The sequence below is a fragment of the Esox lucius genome, chromosome 7 (genome assembly GCF_011004845.1).
Source record: "Esox lucius isolate fEsoLuc1 chromosome 7, fEsoLuc1.pri, whole genome shotgun sequence".
In the NCBI taxonomy this organism is placed as follows: domain Eukaryota; kingdom Metazoa; phylum Chordata; class Actinopteri; order Esociformes; family Esocidae; genus Esox; species Esox lucius.
The window spans coordinates 36,176,685-36,194,230 of NC_047575.1; the positions used below are offsets into that span (position 1 = coordinate 36,176,685).

General features: G+C 45.0%; 1 protein-coding gene across 1 annotated transcript; it reads left to right on the top strand.

Moving 5' to 3' along the window:
- Positions 1-854: 854 nt before the first annotated feature.
- fgfr4 (fibroblast growth factor receptor 4) lies at positions 855-16,463 on the top strand. The gene is made up of 16 exons (XM_010870944.3): positions 855-1,561; positions 2,911-3,112; positions 5,773-6,108; positions 6,466-6,519; positions 6,930-7,193; positions 7,335-7,591; positions 7,908-8,031; positions 9,225-9,554; positions 9,668-10,004; positions 10,170-10,291; positions 10,399-10,509; positions 10,621-10,811; positions 13,505-13,627; positions 13,752-13,960; positions 14,186-14,291; positions 14,557-16,463. Exons 2-16 carry the CDS (start codon positions 3,019-3,021, stop codon positions 14,731-14,733), a joined length of 2,835 nt encoding a protein of 944 aa, XP_010869246.1. The 5' UTR covers positions 855-1,561; positions 2,911-3,018; the 3' UTR covers positions 14,734-16,463.
- The last annotated feature ends 1,083 nt before the right edge of the window (positions 16,464-17,546 follow it).

Here is a 17,546-nt window from a genome sequence, read left to right on the forward strand (position 1 = left end):
ATGCTAAAATGTTACAAATATAGCCTAACATCAATGACTAAAACATTCTTAAAATAGCATATGTAAAGATTTGGAAAACAGAACTAAATGAGCTTAATATAATATGTTGACATGGTCTAATCAGTTTAATTCATAATAAGCCACGTGTGATCTGAATAACCGCATCTAAAGGGATTAATTACAGTGGTTTACTTTATACCGCGATGATGCAATTAAGCGTGGGCAGTTCCCAGCCATTGAATATGCCTGGAAACAAATAGACTTACCTTATAATTGCACGTGTTTGAAAGAACCTTCATTCTCTATTTGTTTACGAACCAATTTAGCAAGCAATAAATGAAGACCTAAAGCCATGTCGCAAAAAACAACTTAATTTGCATAATGAGCTCTTAATTTGATGATTCAGAAGGAAGGGCAATTAGGCTACCTCTCCAGTGTTTTTAACTCTCCAGTGTTTTGAACTTTTAAGATATGGTCCCTCCCTAAATATATACTGTAGATATATACATTTAACTGTCATTCAGATTATGGGTTTGACTTATTCCTCAAGAACGTATTATTTAGGTCTAAATCTAGAACTCTAAGAGCCTACGTGAACATTTTCTGAAATCTATAGTTAAGTGTTAAATCTGGTTGAATAAAACCTGTCAACTAATAGAGCCACAACCCAGAGAAAATGAATTTGAGGGTGAATGGAGAAGAGGCGGCAGAGATATTGGTTTATATTCGTCACCAAGGGTGCAGCGGCAGCCTCTGAGGGGATTTGTTTTGGGGGTGGGTGTTACAGAATCTTACCCCCTCCTCCCCCTTATCGCTCGTTTTAGTCCATTGTTGTGACTGCGCTCACAGTGCAGTTGAGTTGGATTGGCAGCGAGACGTAGCAGTATGCCTAAACTATCCCGCAGCATTATCAAAACGGAGGGATTTGAAATGTACTGCGTACTATTTAGAGCTATAAATTAATTAACTATTGGCAAGGGAAGAGCGAACCATCGTGCGCTAAGATTTACCAATTGGTCCATTGTTGCCGCGTTGACGCTGAACAATTATCCTTATTGCGAAAGGGACTACATCTTATACTTTGGGAGATCTGTTTGTTTCTTTCTGCCACAACACCGACCGGGTTCCTTCCAGTCGCAAGAGGAGGAAATATTCAGCTGCAAAATTGTCCCAAGTCTCTCCCGATGGATTTAGCACTTTCTGCAGCGTGAACCCCAAAAAAAGGAGCCGGGCGCGCGAGTCTCATTCTGTTGTGAGAGCACAATCTGTTCAGGCTGAAGTGGACTTTGCGCCGCAGCTAGCTCATTGACTGCACGCTCACCACCGAGCAGCTGTCCTTCATGTTTTGGTACTTTTGATGGATTTATACATTTACTAGACTGTTTCTGAGGTTTTCACCAAGGCGCACACCGAAGACAATTACCGTATAGCCTACCTAAAAATAAAGGATTTGGCAGAAACCCACATGAAGATTATATTCCAATATTCACCTGGAACTAGGATAATTTGGTGCCTAATCGAACTGTATTAAGGCTTGATTATTGAGAACAAAGAAGAAAAGGTATAGTGTTTGCTTCTATATATTTTCAATCAATTTGATGTAATTGGTAGTATGTTTGTCTATTTCATTTTGAGATTACATGACACGAAAGAAAAGTTTTATTTCCAAATTAACTCCACTCTACACGTTCTAACCCAAAGAGTTGCACCGCTGGTTATGTTTTCCTCTAAACACATTTATTCAGAAATTAATTCATGTGATTCGGCTAGACTAATGTAAGAGTTTTAAGTACATTCGAGATAAGGCTATCGGTAGCTTACATGTAAATTTGTATTGATAGAAATACAGAATTCCTACCAATTTCAGTGTTTACAAGTGAACATTGTGAGACTGAATGTGACAGTATCTACGCGGAGAAGAGTTACAACATTGCCACTGTCATATCGATTTGATTGATTTAGGGAGCGTGTGAAGGAAATACGGGCATACATGACATGTTTTTGTCCAATTGCTTATCTAGAGAAAGTTTGCAATTGTGCTATTTGTGTCGTTATATCTGTAAGAAATGTAACGTGTCCGGCAAAAAAATATTTATGTTGTTGTGAATTTCTTAGGGCGTTCCTCAGGTTAGTTTCATAGAACTAATTGTTGGAAGGTAGTGGAGCTGAATACATCGTCTATATCACGAGAAGAACATTTGTGATAGCGAACAAATTAACACAAAAATAAATCATAGACTAAATACATACGAATAAATGTTGTACTTTTTACATTAACATATTGAAAATACTTAATGACTTTAACTTGTTAAATTCATGACAAAATGTCAAATAATACAAGGCCTAAATGCAGAAATACAACTTTTTCTAACAAGAGGAATACTATTATATGGTCCGTTCAATTGATCGTTATAAAACCTGAGCCACCGCGGCATGCGCATGATCTGCATAGAGCACGCCATGACCGGCGCGGGTGCTCAGTTGGCCGGACTGGGTTCAGTTGTTGTAATCTGGACAAATCAGCTCATTCAGATTTGTTCCTTTTGCCAAGTGCGGTCCCTTGTCACGCGATAATGAAAATAAACAACAAATTTCCGTCAAGTGAAAAAATTGTTGTTGTCCTCATAAGGAGTAATAATATAGGCCTATAGTATTTCCTGCGTTCGTTGCTGTTGTTCCTGATAGTAGGAACAGTCACATAATCACGGGTTGCAGTTATTCATGAAGCAGGAGACAGTGGACAATAAGCAGTGACTGTGCAGTCAATACACTTTAAATAATCATAAAAATAGTGTAGTTCTGTTCAGAAGACTATATAGGGCACCACAAAAAAGTTCAGCGCTGCTTGGTGGAATCACATACTACAGTTTCACACAATGACCAACTAATTCTGTCTTGTTGTCTTTCCAGATCCAGTTTGAGGTGTGTGTTGAGTTTTCCAATGCTCGGAATTGGTGTGTGAAGCCAGGGTTACAACCCTTTCTTTTTTGCTATCACACATATACAAACATCTGCAAGATGGTGAATCTCAACACGGTCTGCATCATTAAACTCTGTCTGACTGTTGGACTCCTGGCCAAGGCCATGAGGTCAGAGGAAGGAAAAACAAAAGGTATGGTTATCAATCTTGCCATTTCTGTTTCGGCCTTCTAAGTTATTTCCTCTGCTGACTCATCCAAATCCCTCTTAAGAATTATTCGCTAATGGAAAACAGGTTGAATTGTCCCTAAGGGAGGCTTCTCAACATCTTAAAATACATCCCTCAAGTCTATACTACACAGCTTAACAGGTTGTTCAGAAATGATCAGACAGTTAAATAAACCTGCTACAAGGACTTTGATTTTTTTTTTATTGAACAGGTTTGTCTTTCTATACTAGAGAATCGAGCCATTGGAAAGGTTTCATCCAGTCGAATTCAAGTTGACAGGAAGGAGAAAGGTTATAATAATTTTGGGGTGGGGTGGGGGTTGAGGGGGAAAAAGCCCTCAGTGTTTTTGGTGCCGTAAACCATGCTACTCGATCCCTCCAAGCCCTGAGGCTCGGAAGTGTACATGTGTTTGGCCCGTTGCCAGCCAAGAAGGCCGGGGGCAGAGGAGGGGAGGGTGGGTGGGGCTTCTATTGATGCTTCACAAACACACGCCCATCTTCATTTATTACCTGCCACAGCCATCCATTCAGCTGTATGTTCCGTTATGATGTCTGCATAGTGGCTGCAGGCTCTTAAAACGGCAGACCGGCTGTCCCAGTTAGAAAACATTTAACTCATTGGACAAAAGTCATAATTCATCACAGCAACACAGCTCAGTAAAGTTACTCAGTTACCAACCAAGAAAATAAAAAAGAGAGGCAAGGAGAGGGGGAACAAAGGCAGCCGTCAAGAAGTCTTTGAGCGCGGTTGCAGGATGACATTGGTGATAGTTCTCTCAGAGGAGTCAAACGTATGCCCCAAACATACTGCGGGTTAGCACAAGGCGTTGGTGTGCTAACGCAGAACAGCGCAGCTTGCACTCGAGCTTCGCCTGTGGAGTTCATTTATTTAACATATGACAAAAATCGAATTCATTGGCAATGTAGGATGCTTTGGATTTTGACTGGTTAATCACGTGGCTCTCCTAACGTGTTGTAAGCGACACAGCTGTGGTATTACCGCTGCGACTTCAGATGCAGTTGATTACTGACCAAATAGCAGTACAGAAATTGGTTCTCATATCCTTACTGGTGCTGGAGAAAGGATGCCAATGTGAAAGACTTATATCTTCAAATGTCTCACTAAGTTATGAACAGGCGTCCCAAATGGTACAGCACTAAGGCACTTTTTTGTACTACCAAGCTGACCGTCACAGTCCAGGTTTGAGCCTTGATTTTGTCACTACATGGCAAGTGGTAAGGCGAATTGCCCAGCCAAATGCCTAGGAGGAAGATGAGCAGCAACTCCATTGGGAGGTTTTGCAATGAGACAGGATACAACTGGATATGATGAAATCGGGGAAGGTTGCAAAGCAATATAAAAAGCATAGGATGGTCCAACACTGCCCACACAGTGCTGCAGAATGCACTCAAATCCAGCCCTGCTCTTTCAGCTAAAAACTCTCTGCTCTATCGGTCCTCACTGTCTCTGTCAATTGAAGCATACAAATGCTCAGAAGTATATCTGAGAAAACAGGAAGATGAAAAAAAAGTTGGGGAAAAAAACATGAAAAGAAACAAACAATGGTGTAACATGAATTCACCCCTAAAGGAACTCTAGTCATGAAAGAGACGAGTGCATCTGATGGTCAAACCCGGCGTAGTCCCCCCTGCCCGTTGGGTTACACCAGTGAAACGTTTTGTGTTGTGTTGTGTTTGCCTCCTCGACACAGGGTGACTATTCACACTCTGCTTTGAGTTCAAATGAAGGCCATGGGCCGCTCAGAATCCTCACAAGTTCATTAGCATAGCTCTGTGTGCTTGCTGGGGAATGTTGCCTCTCCAGGCTTCACAGAAAGTGGCTCTTTTTGTTGTGTACCGCGAAGTGATAACGTGGGATAGGATGACAAAGTAACTGCGAGCTCATAGTCAAATGAATGGTGTTTGTTCGGTGGACTGTGTATATGATATGAATTACAGTGTTATACAACTTTCAACTGTCCGAATGACATTTGATCTTAGTACACGATCATGGCAATGCAAGAATTAATAAAAAATACATATCTTGGGGTTAGGGTTAGGGTTAGGGTTAGGGTTAGGGTTAGGGTTAGGGTTAGGGTTAGGGTTTAGGGTTAGGGTTAGGGTTAGGGTTAGGGTTAGGGTTAGGGCTAGGGTTTAAACCATTGCCTCTGTAGCATAATGCTGGTATTATGTATCAGCTGGAACAGTACACAGTGAACTGTTGTTCTCTCACCATTGACTCAGTAGACTGGCTCTCCCCTGTGTAACTCCCCCTTCACCTTCGCCTGCCTGGTGTGGAGCAGTTTTAGAGCAGCTCTTCAAGCAGGGGGAACAGATTGCCTTTTGACCGACTGAGGGGGGCTCCAGGAAGCAATCAGACAGAAAATTGGCCTGGAATTGCACTTTTGAGTGGTGTGACCGAGGGGACAGGGGAACGCTTATCGTGACACGTTAGCCACCAAGTTTATCTGTGCACTCTATCACCAACAAGGCAGCTTGCATTCAGACATGGGCTTTGCCGAGAAATGGGAGAAACACAAACCTCTACTGAAGCGTTTAGATTCGAAGTGAAACCAGTGGGAGTTCACGGTCCTCACAGCTCCTCTCCCTCTTCTCTCGGTATAGACATGAGAGGGTCTCGGCCACTCATCTTGCCTGGTTACCCGGAGAACGCCACGGCAGTGGTGGGGGGGCAGGTGAAGCTGCTGTGTAAGGTCCACCGTCCGGCCTTCACCAAGGTCCAGTGGCTGAAGAGAGACGGAGAACGTCTGGGAGCCGAGGGCCAGCCGTACCTTAGGGCGCTCACAGCCCTGCAGAGCAACATCTCCAAGGTGAACACTCTGTCTCTGGACAACGTGTCTCTGGAGGACGCTGGGGAGTACATCTGCATGGCTGAGACTGACACACACGCCAGACATCAGACACAGTCCATGCAGTCTGCCTGGCTACAGGTTCTACCAGGTAAACGTCCCACTCATCTTTGTTCATTTGGCTGTGGGATGTTTCCCGTTCAGTATTGCCTTGTGCTTTCGAGTGGATTGTAAACCACGTTGTTTGTGTTTGAGAGGCTTATTGGCAAAAGGCTGTGGTAAATCAGGTATTATACATTTGGGAGTCATGGGTGCTTATTGTCTGAATGTTGAGGATTAAACTGTATGCCCAGGGGAGGTTGTATCCATGTTGCGTGGGGCCTAAGAATCACCAAAATGCCATATTGTGTAATCATGTACTAATTGGAATTATTAACTAAGAACAGTAGATATTAGTATTCATCATCATTTCATCGTCAATTCACTGTATGCCTTGTATTCTCTGTAGGGACCCTGATCTCTCGTTCCCTGGACCAGAGTTCGGCCATTGAAATCCCAGCAGGTAATTGCACTTTGAAGTGGAGAGAACAGAAAAGAGGATGACAGGGGCCGCCTGTATTAGCCTGTTTGGTGTGCAGGAACGGGACTCATAGTCGGCTTGTTAGACTGCCCCCTGAACCAAAGCCAGCCCATGGATTTGTTTATGGAGGGTCGTTCACTGTCAGGCTATAACATGTTCATTAGCTACAGTCTTCTCTGTTCACTTGGTAGCTAGCTTGCTCTCACTCCCACAGTGACCCATGACAAACAAAACAAGAAAAAATTTCAACCTCTCTGTATAAAGGTCGGTAGGATTACGGGCGAGAGTTGAAAGGTCATAGTTCAGGGGATGGCCAAACGTTTTAGAATGTGCATGCGCGTGTGACACATTTATGTGTGTGCCAATACTTTGTTCCACTGTTGTCCTTGAAGATGTCCTGGAAGACCTAAGCGAGGACACCACTGAGCACCTTCTCCTGGAACCAGGGGATGTCCTCAAACTGCGCTGCGACACCAACCGTCCAGGAGGAGTGCACTGGTACAAGGAGGGAGCCCGGGTGTTGCACACTGCTCGTATCCAGATCCGCGGTGGCATTATGGAGATCACAGACGTGACCTACGAGGACTCTGGGGTCTATTTGTGTGTTCTCCGTGGAACCAAGGAGCCCCTGAGGAACTTCACCATCAGTGTAGCAGGTGAGGCCTGGATCTTAAAATCGGACACATCTTAGGATGCATGTAGGATCCAGTGTCGTTTAACGGTTATTTTGTTCGAATTCTGTTGTTTAAGCTCACTGTGTAATATCTGTTAACCGTGTCTTCGTGCCTTTCTCTCAGACTTCTTGGGCTCAGGTGACGACGACGAGGACAATGGCCTAGAAGACACGTCGGCTGAGATTGAAAATGACCACGTCTACTCCACAAGAGGTCCCCACTGGACTCATACCCAGCGCATGGAGAAGAAGCTGTACGCGGTGCCAGCGGGGAACACGGTCAAGTTCCGTTGCCCAGCCATGGGCAGCCCTTTGCCCTCCATCCGCTGGCTGAAAAACGGACGGGAGTTCAGGGGAGAGCACCGCATTGGAGGGATCAAGGTAAGACCGTTACGAAAGGATGGGTGAAGACAGCAGAAGTGTGTTTAGGGTGGGGGGGTAGAACAGAAGAGAAGGAGCGTGAAGAGGCTGAAAGACAATGATTGTGGTGTTATTTACTGGCGCATAACCACTAGATATTTCGGCTTGCACCCTGATACCTGATATTTAGTCTAAACGGGCAAGGATCATTGTGAATTTATTGACACTAGCACTTCCAAAGGACAAACCACTGTACCTGTATCCAGTAGAACGAAATGTAATAACAGACAATCCATTTGAAACTAATTTGGAAGGCATTTGTTCTGTCCTTTTGTAGTTGAGACATCAGCACTGGAGCCTGGTGATGGAGAGTGTGGTGCCTTCTGACCGTGGGAACTACACCTGCCTGGTGGAAAACAGATACGGCTCCATTGCGCACAGCTACCTCCTGGATGTTCTGGGTAAGAACACCCACTCACACCCAGCATAAGAAAATGATCTTTACACAATAAAGATTCCCAAACCAAGAGGGACAAGCAAGGGAAATGAGCTAAATGAACTCCCTCCACAATACTCCAATTCAGCCTGTAACGGCGGCTGCGCCCATTTGACTGACAGTATGGTTCACCTCATTATAAGGCCCCTGAAGCTGGTTGGAGCTCCGGGTGAGTGGCGTCCTATACAGCAGCCACCACCCTTCTCTAGACATCTAGACACAGGCCCGTCTCCCCGCAAAGCCACCGGCGGCCCGTGACGGTTAGCACGTCATGACTCGTTACCGTCACGTCCTAGTGCTCTCCCTCAGTGGCGTCTCGCTAGACAGGAAAACACAGAGAGGAACACAGAGGCCCCAGTGCACACCTCTAACAGAGGGAGGACAGATCCGGAGCCGCCAGGGAGGCTTGGCCCACTGCGGCGCCACGACTCACCCAGCACCAACACCGGGGCTTTAGACGTCCGCTGGGATATTTAAGATGTAAAGAGAGAGGCACAGAGGCGGTCAATATTTAGCCAGTAGAGAAAGGGGGAGGCGTAGGTGTTTTGGCGGGGGGGGGGGGGTGGTGGGCTGGCGTCAGCCGTGCCGGGTAGAAGAGAGAGAGGGCGGCCAGGCATCCTGACCACTTTTCCCGCTGACCTGTGACTGGCCAGTTTGTTTTGGTGGCTCTGCCGTCCGGCGTGAGGTCAACGGCTGTCTCCATTCGCTCGACGGGGGGCAGCGACTTCAAAGCAGGCCTGGCTAGAAAAGAAAGTCCCTAACGAAACCAATTAGTCAGAATGACTGAGGCTGGCTGGCGTTCGATGTGAGAGATGCTGTCTGCTTATCGGTCCCTTCCCCAGTCAGTCAGATTAAGACGGGTCATTGTCAATGGCCTTTCACTCCATGCCTCGGAAAACACCCCATTTAATATACAAATAGGACCGTTCTGGAGATATTCTTGTTTCAATGAATATTTACTTTAATGGCCAGGATATTTCAGGCCTACCAGAGTACATCTGACAGCTTAGTTGTGCTCCATTAGACAGAGGAATCTCCTTCTTGCTGTGTCCCTGGCTGAACTTTAAACTCTTTATCCAGGCAAGAGGGAATCCTCAGGTCGTTCAGGGGTACTAACACTCTCCCCCATCCTCTCTTCCACTGTCCGCCCGTCTCCAGAACGCTCCCCGCACAGGCCCATCTTGCAAGCCGGACTGCCCGCCAACACGACCGCGGTGGTAGGCACCGATGTCCAGTTCTTCTGTAAGGTCTACAGCGACGCCCAGCCCCACATCCAGTGGCTGAAGCACATCGAGAGGAACGGCAGCCGCTACGGCCCAGACGGGACTCCCTATGTTCAGATACTGAAGACAGGCAGCCTAAACATGTCGGAGGTGGAAGTCCTCCACCTGACCAAGGTGACAATGGAGGATGCAGGAGAGTACACCTGCCTGGCCGGGAACTCCATCGGCTTCTCCTATCAGTCGGCCTGGCTGACCGTCCTCTCGGGTACGTTGGTGCCTCAGGCGCAGCCGTGGGTGACACAGAGCCCGGGGGGAACAAACTGTCTGCTGTGTCTAACCCGATCCCGTTCTTGTTTTCTTATCTTCTTCCTCTCACAGAAGAGGACGCGGCGGACGAGGACCTCACAGAGACCAGGTACACGGACATCATCATCTACGCGTCTGGCTTCCTGGCTCTTGTCATGGCCGTGGTGATCGTGGTGCTGTGTCGGATGCAAGTCAACCCCAGCAGAGAGCCCTTCGATGTCCTTCCTGTGCAGAAGCTCTCCAAGTTCCCCCTTCGCAGGCAGTACTCGGTGGAGTCCAACTCTTCAGGGAAGTCCAGTGCATCTCTGATGAGAGTGGCCCGCCTGTCTTCCAGCTGCTCCCCCATGCTTGCTGGAGTCATGGAGTTTGAACTCCCCTATGACCCCGACTGGGAGTTTCCCAGGGAGAAGTAAGTCCTGCTTTGACTTCCTGGTCTGCTTAGGGGTTTTGGTGTTGTGATTTAATGGCGGTTGAGTCAGCCATTGAGCGTCTCCGTCTTAAATATTGCCTTTGGATTCTGTTGAATTGCATGTATCTTCACTGTACTGATTACCATTGTCCTTCCCGTCTCCAGTCTGACATTGGGGAAGCCCCTGGGTGAGGGTTGCTTTGGTCAGGTGGTCAGAGCTGAAGCCTATGGGATCAACAAGGACCATCAGGAGAACGTCTCCACTGTGGCCGTTAAGATGCTCAAAGGTACTAATGAAGCACCGAGTTTATAGGACAGACGGGACAATGACTTCTTGACGCTGTTTCAAGATGTGATCCTAGGACTCAAAATGTGTGTCCCGCTTGTTCACTAGATGATGCCACAGACAAAGACCTGGCAGATCTCATATCAGAGATGGAGCTGATGAAGGTGATGGACAAGCACAAGAATATCATTAACCTCTTGGGAGTGTGCACACAAGACGGTGAGCTTGAGACCCGTGTTCACAACCAATCATTTCACGTGGCACAGTTCTGCTCAGCGAGGCATCACCAGCCGTGGACTACATCCCTAACCTCCTCCCCTCTTCCAACAGGTCCTCTGTATGTGCTGGTGGAGTATGCATCTAAAGGCAGCCTGCGGGAATACCTGCGGGCCCGCCGGCCGCCTGGCATGGACTACACCTTCGATGTGACCAAAGTGCCCGAGGAGCAGCTGACATTCAAAGACTTGCTGTCCTGTGCCTACCAGGTGGCCCGTGGCATGGAGTACCTGGCCTCCAAAAGGGTGAGTTCTCTGTATGTCCTAAGGGCTTTGGGCAGCACTTGGTTCCGCGTGCCCTACCATGGTCCTTTTCACATGCACGTTTTCTCGAGGTATCCCCCACCAGTTAAGGTTGCGAGATTGAGTCCCTGAGTCGGCGAGGTGAGAAATCTGTAGTTCTGTCATTGCTTGTTAAGCAAGTTAAGTCCAACATGGCCGCCCCCTTCCCCTCTCCAGTGTTGTGAGGCTTATGCAAAACCAGAAGTTACGTATCGGTTGGGTCTTGGGCACAACTGACCACTTAAATCATTTGATTAAATGTAAATGACCATTTGAATTGATGTCATATGCTCGCTTTACCCTTTACTGTGCCTGGCAGTGGGACATTCTCATACTGACCCTAAATATCAATTCAGACGTTAAGAATAGGCAAAAACTTATTTTCATCTGAATATTACACAACTGAAATATGCAACCTGTCCCAATAATGAAATAATATAACAACTGACAACCACGTGTGAATTATTAATAAGGGTGTATTTTCATGTCTGTAGATTACTTTCTGTAAATCTTTGCACAATTATTCTGTGCTTGAAATTGATCGGTGTGCTCATAAAAACAACTGCAGGTAGGCTTATCCCATCTGGTCGTTAATTGCCTGTGCTATTTATCTATAGCCTGAGCCATTTGTGTTCTTAAGACATGAGGATGTGATCATATTTGATTTATATCAAAACCTTTAGGTGATTTAATGGAATTAATAAATTAATACATAATCGGTGACATACTGTGTGAGTCAAATTTTTATTACAGATACCAAGGCATAGACAATACAATCCTCCATGAGGCAAACTGAACTCTGGGATGGTCCAGTCAGATTATGTCTTTGTGTGAAGACCCTCAACTAGTTTAGTTTTACAGTACAATTATGAAGATTAAATAATTTTCTGTAGTCTGTAGGGCCAGGATTGTTTTGTAATAAAATATGATCTGATTAGAAAAACAATGTGTTCCCACAATAACAACAATTGCGCATATATATATATTTAATTCTTATATATTTATTTGTTTATTTATTTATTATAAAGTAAGAAATACCTTACAATTAGGGTTAGGAGTTGGTTTGGTTTGCCTATCAGATTTGGTTTGATATCAACTCTGGGCTAAGTAAAACAATTACCCTCCAATCATATCTAGCAGTGTGATAACCCATGTGAAATCAACACACAATGTTACAATAAAAAAAGAAACATTCTGTTAATACAATCAAATCTAGGAGTGTGATAACCCATGTGAAATCAACACACAATGTTACAATAAAAAAAGAAACATTCTATTAATACAATCAAATCTAGGAGTGTGATAACCCATGTGAAATCAACACACAATGTTACAATAAAAAAAGAAACATTCTATTAATACAATCAAATCTAGGAGTGTGATAACCCATGTGAAATCAACACACAATGTTACAATAAAAAGAGAAACATTGTGTTAGTACAATCTACCTTTCACTAATCATTTTCTTTTAATAATGAACAGGATGTTCCTGCAGGTTCAGGTAGAAATGTAATAACAGCCTCATCTTGAACATTAGGGAAATGTATGTGCATTTCAACTGTTTGAAAAACATCGCTTTGCTATTACAGTTTATACTGGTGGACAGGTCGGTTGAACGAGACACACCACTGCATCTCTTGGGAAAGTTTTGTCTGCTTTCTCAGTACTGGTCAAGACATAAGAATCTCTCAGCATGTCCCAGATTTGGGTGAATATCCTATATCCTCTACTGCTATCAGTGTTATGCAATTGGCTTTCTAATCAATACCTTGGGCATAAGGGCCTTGGTAAGCTAATGGATGGAACCACATGGATTTGATTAGGTTTAAAATCTGTACCTGGCTCTCTGTTGAATGATTTTGGCCTGAAGGGGTTTAGCAAACAAGTAAGAGCAAGTGACAACCTCCTCCCTTTCCTCCTTGTCCAAATACAGCCAAGCTTCTTCATTTACTTGCTTGCGCTTTCCTATCAACACGCCCTTTGTATGACACACCATCCTGGCATTCCACAGTGGAGTGCTGGTTGAGTCTGTTTACCCCTCCATCCATCCCTCCCTCCCTCCCTCCCGCCATCCCTTCGTCTTGCCTGCCACAGTGGGCTTTGTCCTTTTTAGCACAGCCATAAATCTGTTAGCAAACAGCCGCAGAGCTGTGTCTGGGCCCTGGCATCGGGTTTCGGTCTCTGTGGCCTGCTACAGCTGCAGTCAAAAAGCACCCCACCATTACAGAGCCCCCGCAAAACCCGGGCCTTCTCATTTCCACCAATCCCCAAATACCATGTCTATTTCAAATGAAAACCAAAATAAACGTAATGACATCCACTCAAATCCGGCAAACAGTTGTTTTTTAAGGAGTCGATTTCGACTAAACCTCTGGATCTATATAAAGTTCATTTAATTTGGTGTGTTCAGTTAAAATTGGATGCTTCGTGTTGACTTAAGACCGTGTCTTTTAATTTTAGAAACATAAAGCTAATAATTTATATGTCGATCCTATCTGGCTTTACATAACAACTGCAAAAACAGTAAACCGTATTGTTGGCGTGGTCACGTAATTGCAAAACTCTAGATGTAGGATAATAAATGTAGGATTCATAAACATGTAACACCAAACTCCGTTTCCTGACTGGTCTGGTGTCTCCCCGTGCTCTCTCTACAGTGCATTCACAGAGACCTCGCAGCCAGAAATGTCCTGGTCACGGAAGACAACGTGATGAAGATCGCGGATTTCGGCCTCGCGAGAGGGGTGCACCAGATCGACTACTACAAGAAAACCACCAACGTGAGTGATCCCGCCTCACCGCCTCCTGTGGCCCGCCTCCTGAACCCAGACGGACAGACCTGCGCCGTTCTGCGGTTTGACGCCGTTCCGGAAACTCACTGGGGTTTCTGGGTGTGTTTCGCAGGGTCGTCTGCCCGTGAAGTGGATGGCACCGGAGGCCTTGTTCGACCGAGTCTACACGCACCAGAGTGACGTGTGGTCGTTTGGGGTGCTGATGTGGGAGATCTTCACGCTGGGCGGCTCACCGTATCCCGGCATCCCCGTGGAAGAGCTCTTCAAGCTCCTGAAGGAAGGCCACCGCATGGACAAACCCTCCAACTGCACGCACGAACTGTGAGTGGAGAGTCTTTCCTGAAGCTCCCGACCTGACCCGGGCACTTAATTGCTATGTTGCGAAAACAAAGAGGCAGTGAGCAAGACGTTTACTGTCTGAGTATATGTTTTGTATTTCAGTTTCTTTGAGCTAAATTTGAATGTGTGTGAAAGCCCTGGAAGAAACTCATCCTGTCCTTCTGTGTGTTTGTCTGTGTGTGTGTGTGTGTGTGTGTGTGTATGCAGCTACATGAAGATGAGGGAATGCTGGCATGCTGTGCCCACACAACGACCTACCTTCAAACAGCTGGTGGAAGAACTGGACAGAGTGCTGCTGTCTATTTCTGATGAGGTAGGTGTCTGGGACACCCGTTAGCTTACAGACACACACACACACACACACACAGTCTCACACACTCCCACACACACACAATCTGCCAGGCAGATGTCCTGTCGCAATAGACTGTTCCAGCTGTAGTTTAGTTTATAACTTTAAGAAACCCTGTAGGTCAAGAAAGCACATCTATCTGGGTTTTTCAATGCACCGTCTCCACTAGAATGCCCGTGTGAGACATGTCAAAAGGCCAAATGTCACTGTTGCTCCTTGTTTTTCTCAGTACCTGGACTTGTCGACACCCTTTGAACAGTACTCCCCGTCATGCGAAGATACCTCCAGCTCTTGCTCGTCGGACAATGACTCTGTCTTTACCCACGATGCCCTGTCTACCGACCCCTGTCTTCAGGGTTACCACGACGTGCATTCTCGGATAGAGCTGAAAACGGCACTACGGTAAAGCAGCTCCAACGGGAGTCATCTGGCTCAGAGGAGAAAAATGCATGAAAAGCGGTACTTGGGCTGTCCACTCTGGCACTGTGCCTAAAGACATTGTCTCAAATCATGGCACTGTTGAACCCTGGTCATCTAAAGACTGCCTCTTTCTCTTTCTCATCTGGTTTGGGGTTTTTTACAGTAAAAGTACTCTTTTGTATTCGGATCTATCCAGTGAGAATGGACAATGGTCTTGTCCTCAAACTCATCTGAGCTAACATCCGAACAGTATCCAAACTGGGTTTCATACCAGAAAGACTTTTTAACAAAAACAATTTATTTTGCTATGAAAAAACAGAGAAACTGATTGTTAAATATAAATCTCTCTATATATATAAGATTATTTTACATTTTGCTATTTAAAATTGTCTGAAATCTCAGGATCTCTTGTGTTAAAAAGTTGCTAGTGAGGCAGCAAAGTGCCTCGATTTTTGATTTCCTGTGAATATATAAAAATATTTTATGTACATATCACAAAAAGACAATTAGCTTTTATAAATTATTCTAAATGATACAAAAATGAAGGTGTTCTACTGCGGTATAAAGAAAGAAACAACGTATTCAAGGGGTTTTAACGGCCAAAACGTCCTTGCGATTCTCATTCCGTTTAATCAGACACCCTCAGCCCCCTGTTTGCACGCAGCTCTGGCCTTTGCATGGCATTGAGGCCAATCGGTCAAAGCCCTTAGGACTCCCAATCCCTTATGCTTTCAATTGTTGTATACATAAACTAACTGTAAGAACAGTATGGTCTCAGGGTCCAGGCCCTGAAAGAGAAGAATACAGTTTAATACAGGAGAGTGTGGGGAGAACGGGGGAGCAGAACAGCTTCTACTGTCAGTGTTGTATGAATAGAAAGGACTGGACCTGAATGTGTGAATGTGAAAGGCCCAGTGTGATTGATTTCAAATGGGAGAATCCTCCTCTTTTGTTTCCCCCGGTAACCCTTTAACCAGGCCTAGTGTGTTGCAGGGGTACAGGCAGAGGCCCCGCCTGGACAATAGTGCTTTTGGCAGTCTTGATGGGTGTGACTGTGGGGACAGACAGGGTCGGGTGGGCCCTCTGCCTGGGTCTGTGTGCAAATGAAGAGTCCCTTATTATTATGTTAATGCCTGGCTCCCACTGATGCCCATCTTTATCCTGCTACAGTCTGTTAATATACACATGCTAATTCTGAGGCGCTGTTACCGTTGGAGAGATCTAGGGAATGCAAAGGGTTCACCTGGAATCTTCTAGACCAGCCCGATGTTTCAGCAACGCTTCTCAGCCATACCGCCTTGAGCTGTTATGCACACAGATAACGTAAAGGTATTTTCAGTATAACGATAGCGATGTTATGGGTTGAAAAGCAAAGGTTAATGTCCACACAGGTAGCCCTGGGCAGTGATGATGACTACTTTCTGGCCTACATTCATTTCCCTACTGTCTAGTTATTGATTTTGCTTGTACTCATTTTTAGAAGCATTTTTTTCTTTTTTTGCATTTTGTCTCAAATGACTAAAATGTTTTCCCTATAAGGCAGCTATACCAATGTATGACCTCCGATTAAAAACCAAAGCATTATCACAAGAACAACCCTTCAACATCAAGAATTGGATCTGAAAAATATTCCACATCAGGGTCAACTGCATGACATTCCATGTATGTACTTCCAATACAACTGTAACAATCACAATGTTCTTAAACATTTTTCCTCAAGATAATTATTTTAGAAATATCTAATTTATTTTTTATTGTTTTGTTTTTATATGAAATAAAATATAATTTAAAATATAAATGATGTCACTCTTTATGTCCATAATCAGTATTTTAGAAAGAGGGACAGATGAACTGACTGGAGGCACAGGGAACAAACACAGACAGCAGCTGAAAATAGAGAAAGGGAAAGAGAAAATGAGACAGACAAGAGAAAGAGAGGTAGGTCAGGGGTTAAGGGGTGGGGGGGAGGGCACTAGTGATCACAGAGACCCAGGGTCTTTTAAGTGGCACGTTCAGCCTCAGCACACGGCTGGCTTATCTCTCATGTGGAACAAATCATGGCCTGCCAGTTAGTCAGAGGAGCAGACAGGGAGCCACCCGGCTGTGTTCTACCCAGGCCTGGGTTCTCTCTGCTGGGCCTGATAGCGGCCCATCTAGGGTGGGAGTGAATGAGTGAGGTTAAAGCAATCTGCTCCGGCTGGGGACAGGAAGATAAGGGGGCCAGAGATCAGTCTGGAGCTGATCTATCTCACCTCCACATATATCTGCATGCTCAGGATGCCTTGATGAGTGACGAGGGTGTGTGTGCGTGTGTGTGTGTAACATTGGAATCAAAAATCAGAAAGAGACAGGTATCAAAATGTTGTGTTGTTTGTTCACTCAGGTCAATTTTTATCTAACAGATTTTGCCTAAAGATCTTAACTTTCAATTACAAAAATATATCTATTTTCTATTGAAGTTATGCTACAAAAAGTAATCCTCCTTTCGGACTAAAAAAGGGGTTATGCCACCTTTAGTAGCAATGGCTGCAACCAAAAGTTTCATCAGTCTCACAATGCCAGTGTGGAATTTTGACCCACTCTGCAAAATTGCATTAACACGTTGACATTTGTGGGTTTTCGAGCATGATCTTCTTGTTTCAGGTCCTGCTGCAACATCTCAATGTCATTTAGGTCTGGACTTTGATTAACCCTTTCCACTTCTAATTTGTTTTAGTTCAACTGTTGTAGACTTTCTTGTGTGTTTGGATTATTGTCTTGCTGCATGAAAACAAGACCTTAAATTTGGACTCTATATAT

What these genes read in the sequence shown, in the direction of transcription:
- fgfr4 (XM_010870944.3), top strand. Translation starts at nt 3,019, where the DNA reads ATGGTGAATCTCAACACGGTCTGCATCATTAAACTCTGTCTGACTGTT. An exon ending in ACCGCATTGGAGGGATCAAG is followed by an intron (nt 7,592 to 7,907) that starts GTAAGACCGTTA and finishes GTCCTTTTGTAG; the next exon opens with TTGAGACATCAGCACTGGAG. An exon ending in TGCTGTCTATTTCTGATGAG is followed by an intron (nt 14,292 to 14,556) that starts GTAGGTGTCTGG and finishes TGTTTTTCTCAG; the next exon opens with TACCTGGACTTGTCGACACC.